Source organism: Ambystoma mexicanum, chromosome 4q (genome assembly GCF_040938575.1).
Source record: "Ambystoma mexicanum isolate Mex_15411 chromosome 4q, UKY_AmexF1_1, whole genome shotgun sequence".
Lineage (NCBI taxonomy): Eukaryota > Metazoa > Chordata > Amphibia > Caudata > Ambystomatidae > Ambystoma > Ambystoma mexicanum.
The window spans coordinates 430,944,590-430,960,059 of NC_090928.1; the positions used below are offsets into that span (position 1 = coordinate 430,944,590).

The 15,470-nt window shown below is 45.2% G+C and overlaps 1 protein-coding gene across 4 annotated transcripts in view; it reads right to left on the reverse strand.

The window, feature by feature from the left end:
• Positions 1–15,470, reverse strand: part of EFCAB2 (EF-hand calcium binding domain 2) — a 337,580-nt gene that overhangs the window by 304,822 nt on the left and 17,288 nt on the right. For 2 of the 4 annotated variants that reach the window (XM_069608005.1, XM_069608004.1), the window contains exon 2: positions 12,784–12,868. The exons of the other annotated variants lie outside the window; for them this stretch is intronic. In XM_069608005.1, the coding sequence (XP_069464106.1) occupies positions 12,784–12,868 (85 nt within the window). The remainder of the gene's footprint in view (positions 1–12,783; positions 12,869–15,470) is intronic. 4 annotated transcript variants of the gene reach the window in all.

Sequence of the window (15,470 nt, forward strand, 5' to 3'; positions counted from 1 at the left end):
AACCCGCATCACCTCCTGAGAGCTTAAGCCTTAGTTGCTCATCCTTCGCTACCCTTTAGAGAACCTTGGCTGGGGTGCTCTTTGCTTCTACTCTGCCATATAGAGGGCAGGAGTACAGATACCCACCTCCAATCTTTACCCTTGTGGCAGCAGTGGGATGCTAACGGTTTTAAGAATCGGTGTGTAACCGTGCCACCTACAAACTTGAATTATTAAGGATGAAATTGGCCTTTGAATATAAAAAGTTGGAAACTGAAGCTGAACTAAAGGAGGAGGAGGAGTTGGCACAGCAAGTGTTACTCAATGATAGGGATCTTGAACTTAAAAACAAGGACATTGAATATCAGAGAATCCAGCTAGAGAAAGCTAGAGTGGAGACTTGAGCCAAGACAGTGTCGGGTCCCCGGCCACCAAGTTTATGAAAGATTTTGTTGGTGTGTATGTGGAGGGTTCTGATACCCTGCAATGGATTGAAGAGTTTGAACTGGCTTGTGGAATCCATGAACTTGATAAAAGAGATTGGGCCGAGTGTTAAAAAGAGTGCCTCAGACTGGTTATGACTGTACTTTGAAACTCAGTGTGGAAGAAAGGGGTCAGTATGAGTGCATGAAAGCTGCTTTGATTGCCATGTTTGGCAAGACACCTACCCAATACCTTAAAAGGTTCATGGAATATAAGAAAAGAGAGAATGTGTCTTGGGTTGACTGGGTGAGTTCTGCCCATATGAACATGATGGGGTGGATTGATGGACACAAGGTGAAAACCTTTGTTGAATTCTCCCACCTTTGTTTTTGAGCATTTTTCTGAAGCCTGTTTTCCAGAGCTGTGTCAGTATGTTGCTGACCAGAACATTTTGGATCCCTTTAAACTGGCCAGGCTGGCCGACAAGTGGGTCTCCCACTGGCTGTCCCCTAAGGAACCTAGTGGGAAGGACAAAGAGAAAGGGGCCTCTTAGAAGTCAGAGGAGTCCCATAAGCATTCACAGTTGAGTAAACCTAAACCTTCCTTTCCTAAGAACCAAAACTATAGTGGGGAATACGTTTTATGGGGGTGGGAGTAAGAGTAGCGGTTCTCCTGCTGCAAAGCAGGCTCCCAGTAGATCCAGTACGTACCTCGCATTCCTGGCACTTGTTGGGACCACAAGAAGGGTGACCCCCAAGTGTAAAGGTAAGGAACTTGGAGTACAGGATGTCAGCCTGATCTACTCCATGCCTCAGGTTGAGGCCACTGTCCTCCCCTTCTCTACAGGAATCACTTTTGGTGCTACTGCAGAGATTTCCCTCTTGTCCCTTGGAGGCTTGGACCAGTTCGCAGAAGTGCTGGCTACTCTCCCACAAAACACCCTCAGATTTTTGAGAAGTGACCAGCCTTCTACTGGTTTGAGAGACACTGGGGCAAGTATGACCGTGGTGGACAGGATCCTGCTCATGCCAGAGGACTCTGAAGGTGCTCCTCTGAAAACTACCAGATAAGCTGATGGGCCTCCCAAATGATCTCCTGTAGACCTAGTCGCCATCACGATTGCGGACAAGACAGCAAAGCTTCCCGTCCTGGTTCAGGACAGTGTACCTGCCAATATCTTGTTGGGGAATGATCTAGTGGAGTTGGGGTTGATCTCGGATGGACTACCCCTGACTGCTGGTGCAGTCACTAGGTCTCGGGGTCACACAGGGTATGACTGCTAGTCAGGTACCCAAGCCAAAGGGGAGACCCAAGGCAAGATGGAAGAGCAAGAAGGCCACCTATGTGAAAGGGGGCTCCTTCTCTTCCTGCTGCTTCAGCAGCACCCACTAGGATTCAAACTCCGGATGGGCTGGGTCCAGTGGTAACCCGAGATTTTACTCCTGAGGAAGAAGAGCCAGAGGACCCTCCTGTGAGAGAGATGCTCAACCCAGAGGATCACCCTGACCTTCAATGCCTGCTGGCTGAAGGGAGGGCCCTCCAGGGTAGACTTCTGCAGGGGTCAGAGAGAGTGCCTCTCTCTCGAGGGTCTAAGAAAACAGGCACATGCACAAGGTGAAGTGCCTAGGTCATTCAAAGTGTATTGGGAGGGAGTGCTCCTTTTTAGTGAGCACAATAAGCATGAACCTGGTGCCTGCAAGAGCTTGGAGGTATACCAGGTTTACAGGCCCTTCCTGTTGCAGTTTGTGCATGAGGTGCCCTTAGCTGGTCATCTTGGGACCAAGAAGACTAAGCAAAGGCTCTCTGCACACTTTTACTGGCCCCGGATGGGAGTAGAAGTGGAGTCCCACTGCCAGACCGGTCCCCCTTGTCAGCTGTCTTGCAAGGCTGAAGGCAGTGTCATTGCCCCACTGCAGCCTTTGCCAGTGGTCTGCACACTATTTGAGGTGCCTTACCTTTACACTTGGGATTACTAGGGGTTGTACCCTCACCCATGGGTGCCATGAGGGTATCCCAAGGGTCTCTGTTCACCAGAACAAAAAGAGGAAAGGCTGCACTGGACTCCTGTGCAGAAAGCAACACAGAACATACATGATACGGCCATGTCCCTCCAATGCATTTCCTGCATCACAGGAACAGTAAAGAGAGCACAACATTTTGAGAGGAGAAGAGTCGGACAGGGAGGGTAGGAACTGCAGAACAACTGTAAGGGTGCAGCAAAGGGAAATGATCTGAAGCAGGGACTATTGTGCTATTAGGAAGGCCCAAAAACAAAGGGCAATAATCTAGTTTTGATGGTACAAACGTGTTGATAAAAAGAACTTTTGGGGAGGTAAAATAATAAGTTAATTTTAAAATAAAGAGCAGAAAAATCAATATCAAGAGATGCTGCTTGTTTGTGGGAGGGTTGATAGCCTAATATCACAGATTGTTTTACTGTATCCACCCAGTAGGGTACATTATCATACATACAGGCCAAAATAAGGACAATTCCACTGTCGAGCCAAAGAGGGCCAAGACCTCAACCTTGCTCCTCAACTTGAGATGATTGAAACACATCCAATGGTCAACTGCCTCCAAACGAGAGCAGAAATCGGAGTCCAAGTGGCTGTCGCACAAATGTTAATATCAGCAACCCTCTGAAGAGCAGAAGATGTTGCCATGCCCCTTGTGGAATGGGCTCTTAGGCCTTCTGGGGGATCATTCCCAGACATCCTGTAGCACTCTGAAATAGCCAAAATTATCCATGTGGACAAAGTTTGCTTTGTAACTGGAAGACCCGGTTTGTGCCCAGTGTACCCAATGAAAAGCTGGTCGTGTTGACATATCTTTGTCATCCGAGAATGTAAAAGCTTAAAACCCTTCTGGGATCGAGCCTATGCAGCCTTTCCTCTTCCTTGACAGAATGAGGGAGCGGATAGAAAGTTAGAAGAACAATTTTCTGGGCTAAATGGAAATCCGACACAATTTTGGGCAGAAAAGACAGTTTAACCCTAAGGACAACCTTATCTTTGTAAAAAAATGGTAAATAGAGGCTTACTAGATGGGGCCTGCAACTCACTCACCCTGCGGGCTGATGTTAACGCAACTAACAGAATGGTTTTCAATGTTAGCAGTCTTAATGCACATGAGTGTAGAGCAGGGGTGCACAACTGATTTTGCCAAAAGGCTGAATGGGCCTTACATGCTACCTATAGTGGGCCGGAGTGTAAATGTGGGAGGGGTGGTAGGGGGGATGGGGGCGTGGCAGGAGGGTTTTTCAAACCCCAATTTATATTAAACACATGGAAAAAGAATACATTTTTGGAGGTGTACCTGTCTTTATTTGTATTTCAAACTTAAATTTCGCAGTACACATTTTTGGCACTTTTCACCCCTTGTCTAAACACAGAGTGCTTCATCTTACTGATTTGCATATTAGGTGTTCTTTCAACAGGAGTGAGTTTCTGTCATTTCTTCTGTTTAGCTATTGCATATGGTCTGTTTAATTAATGTATATACATTTTAATGACGCTTGGCTGGACATTCCATTATTTTTTACTGCTATACTTTACTGTTTGAGTTGGCCATACTCTTGGGAGTATGGCCTTCATTGGGTCAGATTCCCAAAAAGGCAAAGAAGGTACATCTCTTAACTATGTGCGTTTTAGCTTTGGGAGTGCGACACTATGCCACCTGTCCCCCACCCCCCCAACCAAACATTATGCCCCATTTCCCCCAGCCCCAACCAAACACTATGCCCCATGGCCACCCCCCCAACCAAACACTATGCCCCATGGCCACCAGCCTGCAACCAAATACTATGCCCGATGGCCACCACCCCTCAACAAAATACTATGTCCTGCGGCCCCTACCCCCACACTATGCCACATCGGGAACCAAACACTATGTCCCTTGGCCACCATCCCCAACCAAACACTATGCCTGATGGCCACCACCCCCAATCAAACACTATGCCCCATGACCACCACCCCACAAAACCAAATACTATGCCCCATCCCAACACTATGCCCCATGGTCACCGTCCCCAACCAAACACTATGCCCCATGGCCACCACCCCCAACCAAACACTATGCCCCATGGCCACCACCCCGCAAAACCAAATATTATGCCCCATGGCCCCACCCCCACGCTATGGCCCATTGCCACCATCCCCAACCAAACACTATGCACCCACAAACAAAACACCATCCCCATGCCTTTGGTAGTTAGTGTTCTTACTGAAGAGGATGCTTAGAATGCCATGGTGGCAGCCCCCAACACACAAATGTGGATTATGAGGGGTCTGCTATAAAACAGGTCATGCGAATCGTGAACTGTTCCATTTGTGCACACACAAGAGAGGTGACGGGATTAGGGAAAAAACAATTCAAGGACGCAGATCAGAAAAGCAGAGATGGCTGTTCCTTTGGGAGTCTGCTAAATGGCATTGGCATCAAAATATCTCTGCACTGTGCAACCTACATTGTTCATTGGTCGATGTGTATGAAAAGAAGTAGTGGATCTATGTTCCCTGCTGGTCTGCACCACACAAACCCTATCCCTGCGCCCCCTGCCACACACAATCCAAACCCCCAAACAAACACATCTGCAATTTATGGGAATGCGCACTGCAGTGCACTGAAGTGCGAGCTTAAACTTCTTCCTACACTTATTTTAAAACTAAACCATTCCAGAAAGGTTTCTTTTTAAAATAAAAGTATAGGAACAGTGAAAGTTAAAAATAAAAAGTTTGGGATCACCGTTCCCGCCCACTTCAACCTCTGATGTTTACTTTTTGTACATATATCCACTGTCGGTGCCATTCACTGTCAATTGTTCAGCAGGTTTGTCTGTTATACAGAAAACATGTGTGGATAATGCTAGCTATCCGCTATCGGGTAGATATCCCAGTTATATACCCAGTTATATATATGTGCATTCCATTTTAAATGAAAAGCACAATGCTTTTAGGTGTGTGCGCGGATCGCGTGGAATACACCAGAGCTGTGGGTAGATGTCTATTGCAGGGGAATATTTATTCAATACTGGAGCCGTCCCGCTGTTAGCCATGTATACTTGAGGCAGAATGATGTGCACACCACATGTAGACACCGTAGCAGGCGCTGCATGGAACGCCCGTTCTGCATGCGTCTTTCTCGACACACAAAGGGATGTGACTTTGTGTCTCAGACCGCTTTTATAGGCAGGAGAGCAGCCATCACCCCAGGCGCATATGGGTGCCCCAATCTACTTTATTGGGCATTTACATGTTTATGGCTCTTCCCCCCTCCTTTACAAGAGGCAGCAGTCAACTGCCATGGGCGATCTATAGCAAACTTTAACGCCTCGCTCCACGGAGCAGAACCTGCATTCTGGCAGGCCTGCTGAGTTCAAATGAGCAAGGCAAGTCAGAGAAAGACTTTCCTAATGGAGGGCGGCCGTTGCTAATTGCGGGCTGCTCTCCATTAGAAAAGTCCTTAATTGCAGCGGGCCGCAAAAAATAACATGCCAGGCCGCACTTGGCCCGCGTGCCGTATGTTGTGCACCCGTGATGTAGAAGCTCAAAGGGAGCACACATCAGAAATTTTAATACCAGATTAAGATCCCAGATTGGGACTTGAAAAGGTGTTGGAGGGAACACATTAGTGAGCCCTTTAAGAAATTGTATAAGCAAATGGTATTTTTAAATAGGATACCTCTTTGAGGTGCGCTTAAATATTAAAAGTGCCAAGTATCCTTTAATGGTCCCAATCTGGAGCCCCAGATTAGCCAAATGTAACAAAAAAAGGCAACACCATAGATGTATTGCATTGAAAAGGGTCCACATCCTTTTCCCTACACTAGCTACAGAATGTGTTCCAACGGTAGCAGTATAGGATTTTGTTGCTGGCCTTCTGGCCGAAAGCAAAATCTCCATTTCATCATCCGGGAGGCCACAATCCTTATAACTCAACCTTTCAGAAACCATGCGTGAAGGTCGGGTGTCTTGAGTGTCTGGACCTCTGGATGGAGAACCCAACGCTCCTCTCACGAGAGAAGGTCCTCTCTTTGTGGAAGATGTATTGGAGGACAGATGGACATGTCCAGAGACAGTCCGGAGTACCGGAGCAATTAGGATCATAGATTTCCCAAACATTCTCAACCTCCTGATCACGTGGGGAATGACGGGGACTGGAGGAAATGCATACAGGAGTGGAAACTCCCAGTCCACTACGAACAGATCTCCTAGAGCTCCTCTTGGGGGAAATTCCCTAGAGCAGAACAGTCCCTTCTTCCGGTTGACATTGGTTTCGAACAGATCTACTTGAGGGGTTCTCCAAAGGGCAAAGATCTCCTGAAAGACTTCCTGAGCTAGTTCCCACTCGTGGGAGACTGTGCTCTTCCTGCTCAGAGCATCCGCCACCATAATCTGCTCTCCGCCTAGGTAAACTGCCAATAGGGAGACTCCTTTAATTGCCCAGAATCAGAGCTGCATTGGCCGGCATTATCAGGACATTCTTTCCCCATACAAAGGGCAAAAAGGCCTTCAGCGCTAGTCCAATTGCCCTCAGCTCTAAAAGGTTGATGTGTAGTTTGGATTCCGATGGAGAGCAATGACTACAGACTGTCAGATCGTTGGCATGGGCTCTCCACCCCGTGAGTGAGGCATCCGTAACTACTGTTTTCTCTGCTCATGGTTGCCGAAAAGGCCCACCACATAAGATCCTGTGCGACCCTGTTTGGAACCTGAAGTAGGTCTGACATCTTGCCCGAAAACTAAGACCATTGGGATCTGAGGGCCCACTGGACAGATCTCATCCTCAGGCAAGCCTCCGGCACCAGGAAAATGCAGGATGCCATGAGACCGAGCAACCTTAAAAAGTCAAAGGCCGAAAAACGCTGGGCACTCTGAAATTTGGTGACCATCTGCAGAATGTGTTGAGCCCTCACCTCGGGTGGCAAGGCTTGTCCCAAGGATGCATCCAGGACTGCTCCTATGAATTGGAGATTTTGAGATGTATTATCATGTGGAATTTCTTGTAATTGGAGGGAGAAGCCCCATTTTCAGGAGAGAGTGGAAAGTTGTCCTGAGATGTTCCAGGGCCTGTTCAGGAGAACAAGTCCAGATCAGCCAATCGTCCATGTAGGGGTAGACGTGAATCCCCCCCTCTCCTGAGACTCGGGCCACCACCGCCATTAACCTGGTGAACACCCTCGGGCGGAGGTCAGCCCAAATGCCAGAACTCGAAACTAATCATGAGAACCGCCAACTGCGAACCTCAGGTACTTTCTGTGTTTGTGATGGGTCGAATAAATTTGGTAGCACAGTGCACACCTTATATATTCAAAGTCAAAGTGAAATTTTTAGATGGATAATTGTGTAAAGTTATTCTAATTCAAGGTGTGGGGGAGAAAGAATTGGTCCTGGCACATGGACCAAACAATGACAGACAAAAATTTAAAGTTCCCAAGGTAAGGGAACTCCCGTCCCCTGCACACTATCACAGGCCTAACAAAAGCCAAGAACTTAGTAGTCAATTTTAAATAACTTTGCTATAACCTTGGTATGAGTTCAATGTGAAATGGAAATTCCTTATGCATTCAATCAATTGAAATGTATATATCACAATGGATCTCAGTATTTTTAGTAAAACATAGATCTTTATTCATATTGTGACCCAAAGCTTTTCGAGAAATCTTCTCTTCATCAGGGCTCTTGATGCAATTTTATATATATATATATATATATATATATATATATATATATATATATATATATATATATATATATATATTGGATTTTCTTACTTGCTTGTTTGGTTGCCCCAATGTACATGGCATTACAATAGTCTAACTTTGAGAGAATAAGTGCTCTGGCAAGGGTAATGCAGCTGGCATTGGAGAGGAAGGCTTTACCTGCTCGTATCAATTTGCAGGTATAAGCTGTGGAAGAGGCCATGGCATTCACCTGTTTGTTGAGGGATAGGGTAGTATCCAGATAAAACCCCAGGATTTTGACTTCTTTAGCGACTGAGATGATATTGTGGTCTATGTTAAAGGCTGAGTATTTGGGGCTACGTTTTTTAAGGGAGGATGGGGTGCATAAGATAATGATCTCAGTCTTGTCATCATTCAGGCATAGTCCATGGGTGGCCATCCATGCCTGGATGATGAGATAGATCCTGTTCACGCAGGCCAAATCCTTTTCATAACCACCTGAAAGGAGGATCTGTGTATCATCTGCATAGTTGGTGTAGGTGATACCCAAATGATCCAGATCATCAAAAAGGGGCTTTGTGAAGATGTTATAGAGGGTAGGTGAAACACAGGATCCCTGAGGCACTCCACATGTGATGGGAGCAGGGTCAGCTGCGGCCATAGGTGAAAAGACTCTCATGGTGCGGTCACTGAGAAAGGATTGTATCCAGGCTATGGCTTTGGTGGAGAAGTGCACCGCTGTGTCCAGGTGACTGCACAGAACCTGGTGATCGACCAGGTCAAAGGCGGCCGATAAGTCCAGAAGTAGAAGGATGGCCGAGTCTCCTCTGTCCCACAGTTCATCTATCTGGGCCTTCAGGTCTATTAATGCAGTTTATGTTCCGTGCTGTGGTCGGAAACCCGACTGCCTTGATCCTAGTAAGGAGTTAACTTCCAAGTGTTTTTGAATTTGCAAGTAGGCCATTTTATCTATGATTTTCAGGAGAAAAGGTACAGTAGTGATGGGTCGGTAGTTAGTTGGGATTAGGGGTTCTAGTGTCTGTTTCTTTAGGAGCGGGAGCACCCAAGATTCCTTGAGGTCAGTTGGGACGGTGTTAGATGCGAAGGATGCATTGATAAGTTTTGTGATAAATGGTGACAGATCTCTAGCTGCATCCTTTATCAGTTGAGCAAAGCATGTGTCACCCTGGCAGTTGGATGGTTTGAGAGAGAGTATAGTTTTTTCAGTTTCAATTATGGTGACTTTAGAAAACTTAAACTGAGGAAGGTCGATGTTATTTTTAGGTGGGTCTACTGCAGTTCTGATAGGCGTGGTACTAGTAAATGATGTTTCTTTGTTGCCATTGTTTGTCCTTGATGTAGTTGTCTGGCAGAGGGATCGGGGCTTCCAACTCTTTGAGGATAACGAAAAGTTCTTTCGTGCTAGAGTTAGCTTGGGTGATTCTTGCATTATAGGATTCGCGTTTGGCTAGTAGAATTAGCTTTTTGTATAATGTTGTAATAGCACTGAGGTTAGTCTTATTTTCTTCTGATGGGAGAGTTTTCCAGGAAGTAGCATATAACCTTTTTTTGGCACGTAATATTTTGAGGTATGGAGAAATTATGTCGATATCCTATTATCTCAATTGGCCCATCATCCCGTTCCCAAGACAAAGCAATCCCATGAACACATTCCCTTGTTCCAGATGTTGCCAGAAAGTGCTAGTGGCTCTGTAAAATCAAATCTTGCTCGAGGCACAATCCCCAAACTGATGCCAGCTCAGGGCTGCCTGGAGTAACTCAAATAAAGCATGGCTACATGGTACTCCCCGGAGAGTCTAAGTACCCATATGTTCTCAAACAGAGAACCCCAAATCACAGGACATCCCCCTCTCCAGTAGGCCCTGAACAAATCCTTGGACGTCTTTATCACTTTCACCAGACACCCAAAATGTGCCATCCGCTATGCCTACCCGTTTCCTATTATTTCTGGTTTCTATTGCAGATTATACAGCATTGGCGGCGCAGTTCTAGAATTGCGGCGCAGTGTCCATTTTGGCAGAGACAGCCTGAAGCATGGCTTCCAAAAGAGAAATCTGTGCTTCATTTCTCCTCACCATGCCTTTGACCTAAAAAGTGTACATGCACAGGTGTACCTCCATTATGCATGCATCGCCTCCAGAGTAGCTATGATGAACTTCTCCCTTTTAGTGATGCCACCAGCTGGGTAAGGATCGAATTTGCGAACAGAAATGAAGTGGGAGACAAGAAAATAAAAGCGTCCTCTCTAACTCACCTCAAGTAACTGGACCTCCCCATTTTAATTTTCACTCTGCAGCTCCTCAATAGGTAAACACAGTATATTCCTGTGCAGGACCCCCACAAGACTGCCTAGCTGTTCACTGCAATTTGATGGACCCCCAGATCTGTGTGCCACAATGCAGGCACACACCCATCTCCTTGATGTATGGCTTCTGCATTATGAGTGGCTCACTGTGACTTGACTCATCATCATCATCATCATCATCATCATCATCATCATGTGACGGTCATGCCAGATCCGGCCGTCGGCTACACTTGCTTCCCAATTTGGACTGACCCCCTCAGCTCGACCAGTCACCACACCTTTTACCTCCAAGGAAATAGCACTTGATACTGCTACACCACGGTTCTCTGCACCATGCACGTACCCCTCTAATTCTGCAGATCTGAACCAATTACACAGTCTACCCTTTTCACCATGTCGCCAAGTCTGAGAATATACAAGTCTTGCAGGAAAACAACTCCACATAATACTGTATGGAGATGATCTGGTGCTTATGAACCAGACCCAGATCGGTCTGCAGCATCAGCTTGATGCTTTGGTCACCTAGGTCTCTGCAAATGACTTGTGGATAAACACAGCAAAATCTAGAATCTTGCTTTTTGGCCAAAAGCAGGGCAGAAGACTAAAATCCAGGGGCTGGTTTATGGGTGGAGCGAGGATTCCTTAAGTCTCAGAATTGACTTACCTGGGAATATCCATAATTGTGAATAATACTGATTCTCACAGAGAACAAAACTTAAAGAGCAAAACTAAAAACCTTGCAACGCAGGCAAGACGGATTAGATTTCGTCATTGTAAATGTTCTCTTGTTCCAGTGTTGGACTTTTACAGGATGAAGGTGTTGCTGATCCTCCCGTACGGTGCAGAAGCTTCGTTTCCACTCTCTTGGAACATTTGGCTGAGATTAGAGGGTACTTTTTGGATTTATGTACTCTCCCTCCCGAAATCAACCCCAATGGCGATAATTAGGAAAGAACTTGGCCTGACGTCCATTTATGCGGTCACAGATTGGAAGACACTGGCAATTTATCGCAAGTGCTTAAAACCACCAGTGGAAGGGGGTTTCACGGCTATAAATATTGCCTTAACGCTAGGAAAAGAAGATGCCCTTGTGGACTGGAACACCACAATTAGGGGAATTTTACAGACCTTATGTGTGACAGAACAACTGCTTCTGGAGAATCCGGACCACGTTAAAAGGAAGTTACATGATTTGGACTAGATCGAGACGTTGGAAGCGGTGAACAAATATAAGATCTACGGTAGGAGCTTCATTGACCTCCGAAGGCATGGCTCAATCCCAGGCTTTTAAAAAAAAAATCTCCTCCGACTCCCTGCGTAGCCAGTTCCTGATATTACGCCTGAACTTGCTACCCACTAAAGAGAGACTGGAAGTGAGGAAAGATCCAACACTTCAGAATTTCTGTTGCAGATTGTGCATAGGCACACAAGAGACGATGTTCCACTTAATTATGCAATGTCCGATTCTAAGGGACACTAGACTTAATGTGCTGGGGAAATTCTTTTGTGATCCTCTGACTTCATTCTTGAATGGAACGCATTAATGCAGGGCACAAGAATTGCTGGATCTTTGACTATGTTGAAATTTGTGAAGGTCATTTTCTCAGAAATTGAAAGAATTAATGTACAGGAGGACTGAGGAAAACCAAAAAGAAAAAGATAATTAATTCTGTTATTTCTAGTAGCTCTATTTCTTTCTTCTTTTTAACGTATTTATGATGTCTTGTAATGTGATGGATTTTATTACTATTAATTTCTGTCTGCTTATATTTTGTTGTCTTAGCGGAAAGGTTTCATTTGTAAACCATATGCTAAATGAATTAAAAAGAAAATTAAAAAGTGTCTGGACACAGATATGGGCTCGACTGCTTTCTTGCCCCCCAGCTGCGGGTGAAGGGGAGCTATGTCGCAACCTAAGTGCAAGGCTACCTGCTTACCTTGAGATCAGTCCCATATCTCCCTCAACAGTTCTGTCGTCCGTAAAGCTGGAACTTCCTTGCTCACAGGCCTGCACAGGCCATAAGTGTGGCGATCGCACCAGAGAAGTGGGAACGCATAGGCATCCAGAAATCCAGCAGGCTCCACCTCTGCTTCAAGGGACGGTTTTGTGCCCATAATGTACAGACCACAGTTTGGAACAGCGCAGTTGTGAAGCTGTGCCCTAAATTAGCTATGAAAATGTAATGACACCAAATACATAGAATAGATGTGCGCTAGGTGCCCTTTTGGTACACTGTTCAAAAAGATATTTGATTTGATAACAGCAGGTGATTAGTGGAAGAAGGAAGCTTAAAGGCTTTGCTCACATCCACATTAAAGTGTGATAATAATACTGTTGATGAAAGCATCTTTCATAATTAGAAAGTTCTCAAACCTGACATCCACGGTTTTGTTAGATTCATGGTCAAACACATCAAAGGCTTCTGTTATCTTTTTGTGTAGGTCTGCTACCACAGCCTCTGTGGAAAGGTAAACATAAGCACAAATTTTATTTCAAAAGTGTTTTATGCAGAGAGAACAAGGTAGTCATTTATTCATTTGTGACCAGAGCCAACGTTGCCACTATTGTCCCTGTGGTGCAGAAGGGCTTTCATAATTCAGGCCACTCCACCCACTTTCTCCGCCCAAGCGCTTGGAATGTCAAAAGGTGTCAAGAATCTCTGGGGTCTCTCACCACTTTTTGTGAAGGATCCCCAATAATTTGCGTTACTCCACCTCTTCTGAAGTCAGAGTCAGGATCAGAAAAGGATTATCAGAACTTAATTGTCAAAACCCCAATACTAGGTAGATGGGACCTTCAAAAAGGACCCTTTTTGAAGACGTGAGCCCTTGTTAGTTTCTGAAAAGGATACGGGTCTTGGATTGAGGCAGATGGATTTTTCACCTTGACCAAAGGTTTATAAACGAGCCACAGGATTCGAACCCAGAGATACATGTGTGTACAATTTAGTAATTCCCCAACTAAACCATAATTGCGTCCACTGGCTTTTTTGTTCGAAGAGTTGTTGCTCAGTTCATTCCCTTCCCTGAATGCATAATTAAATCATACTGTATAAATCATTGATCTTCTCGATAACTAGGTTAGAAGAGGCTACCCCAAGACACCTAAATCTAAATGGATTATTTAAAGTAGACCCTAATGCTGATTCAGCAGATACCAATCCAGAGAAACAAGCAAATCAGAGTAGTGGTGATTGCAGGACTAGTTGGCAACACTCGATGGAAACTATTAGGATCTAGTTATCCTAGTCACTTACCTAGTCAGAGTCAACAAACGTGCAAGAACAATTACATCAGTACAACCCAAATCCATCTTACATTGGGATGACTTATAAAGCTAGTTAAAATACAGAAGAGGAATAAGCCCTGACCCCAGAATGATATTCTTTTTATTAAATGCACACCAACACTGTTTTCCAAGATATTTTTCATCTGGGAAAATAATACTTATTGCACCCACTAACGCCACGTTTTATGAAGTCACTTGGCGATGGAGCCCACCTCTGGCCAATGAGTTAAAAAAAATAATAGAATGGAGCAAATGACAATATTCCCTGCATCCCCTAAAAATCACACACTGCTAAACTGAATTCAAGTTTTTTTCCCCCAGGCATACACTTTTAAACCTACACGCAAAATATAATCCTCCAGCTGAAACACGTACATTTTACAGCATTGTAAAGGTGGCAGTGGTGTTCTGATGTTCCTTCTCCATCTGACCCCATAAAAGTTATAGAATGATAGGGGGTAGGACAAAGTCTGTGCTTTTAATGAAGAAATGTGTGTCGATTTACAAAATAGCACCGAGCTCCTGTCACAGCTCTCAGACCCATACTGCACACTGGACACGCAAAGCAGATAGTTGTGAAAATACCCCACGTAGCAGAATTCCAGGGAAAACAGGGAACTTCCGAGCCATCCAAAAGGATCAAGGGAGAATCTGGGGCCGGAGACAGCGAGGACAAACTCTTTCCCCTAATCTCCGATGTCAAGGGAATTAAAGATGAAACTAGGGGCATTAGGTTGATTACAGCCCAAATCCAGTTCTCCGGAGGGTTGGGGGGGGAGGGGGCTCACTACACTGTCGAGGGGTCTGAAATGAGAGGTGGACACAAAGCTGTAATATTTTCAATATAGGAAATGTTTATTAAAACAAAAAGGGTTGGATGAAGTTCTGACCCATAATTGGGAGATGGAACTGACGTTGCAGGGAGAGGAAAGAAGATAAGAGCAGGTATTCAGTTATGGTATTTAGGGGTAAAGGGCTGGCGGGTAGAGGGAATGCAGAAAGTGAACATTTTTGGGATGCAAAACATTCCGCTTCGCCGTATTCAGCCGCGTTTTTCTCGACTTAGGGCCTGAATCATGGAACGTTTTCCTATGGGATTGCGCCATTATAAAAACACTTCCATTAATCAGGCCCTTAGTTTTCTTAACCCAGAACCATCCCATGGAAGAGGGAGCGCTACCATACTTGCTAACATGCCTCGTTCCAGTTTTAACTCTACATTCTGGGACTTGCAGTCCCAGATTTACATATTATAAATCCAGGACTAAAAGTGCCAGAATACAAAGTCGAAACTAGGACTGGAATAGTTGCTGGAGTGGGGCATGTTGCCATGCATGCAGTGCTACAACTGGAGTGTCTTAGGAGTCAGTGGGCAGTCATAAGGGAGGTCCTAGGAAAATGAATAGAAACCGTGAGCCCTACATTTTTTTTGTCATGGCTTACTGTGTTTTGACCTGGTTTATGACCTGATTTAGCAGGAGTTAGCCTAAAATTACACATGGCATAACAAAGCATTGATGTAAGCAAATAAATGTGCCCAACTACGATGTCAAAGTGAAAAAAGGTTGTCCCCAGTTGTTTGGTGGTCTGTTGTGCAAGATATGGTACCAGAAAGCACCTGAAAGTTGTTCTATGTCCCACCATAACCAACAGCACCTCTCTAAAAGACAACACCCCACAGAAACAAAATACGTTACACAATGGAATGGGCACCACCAGATGGCATGCGTCCAAACTAAATGTCCATAGATAGTACTGTAGCTCACCACAGA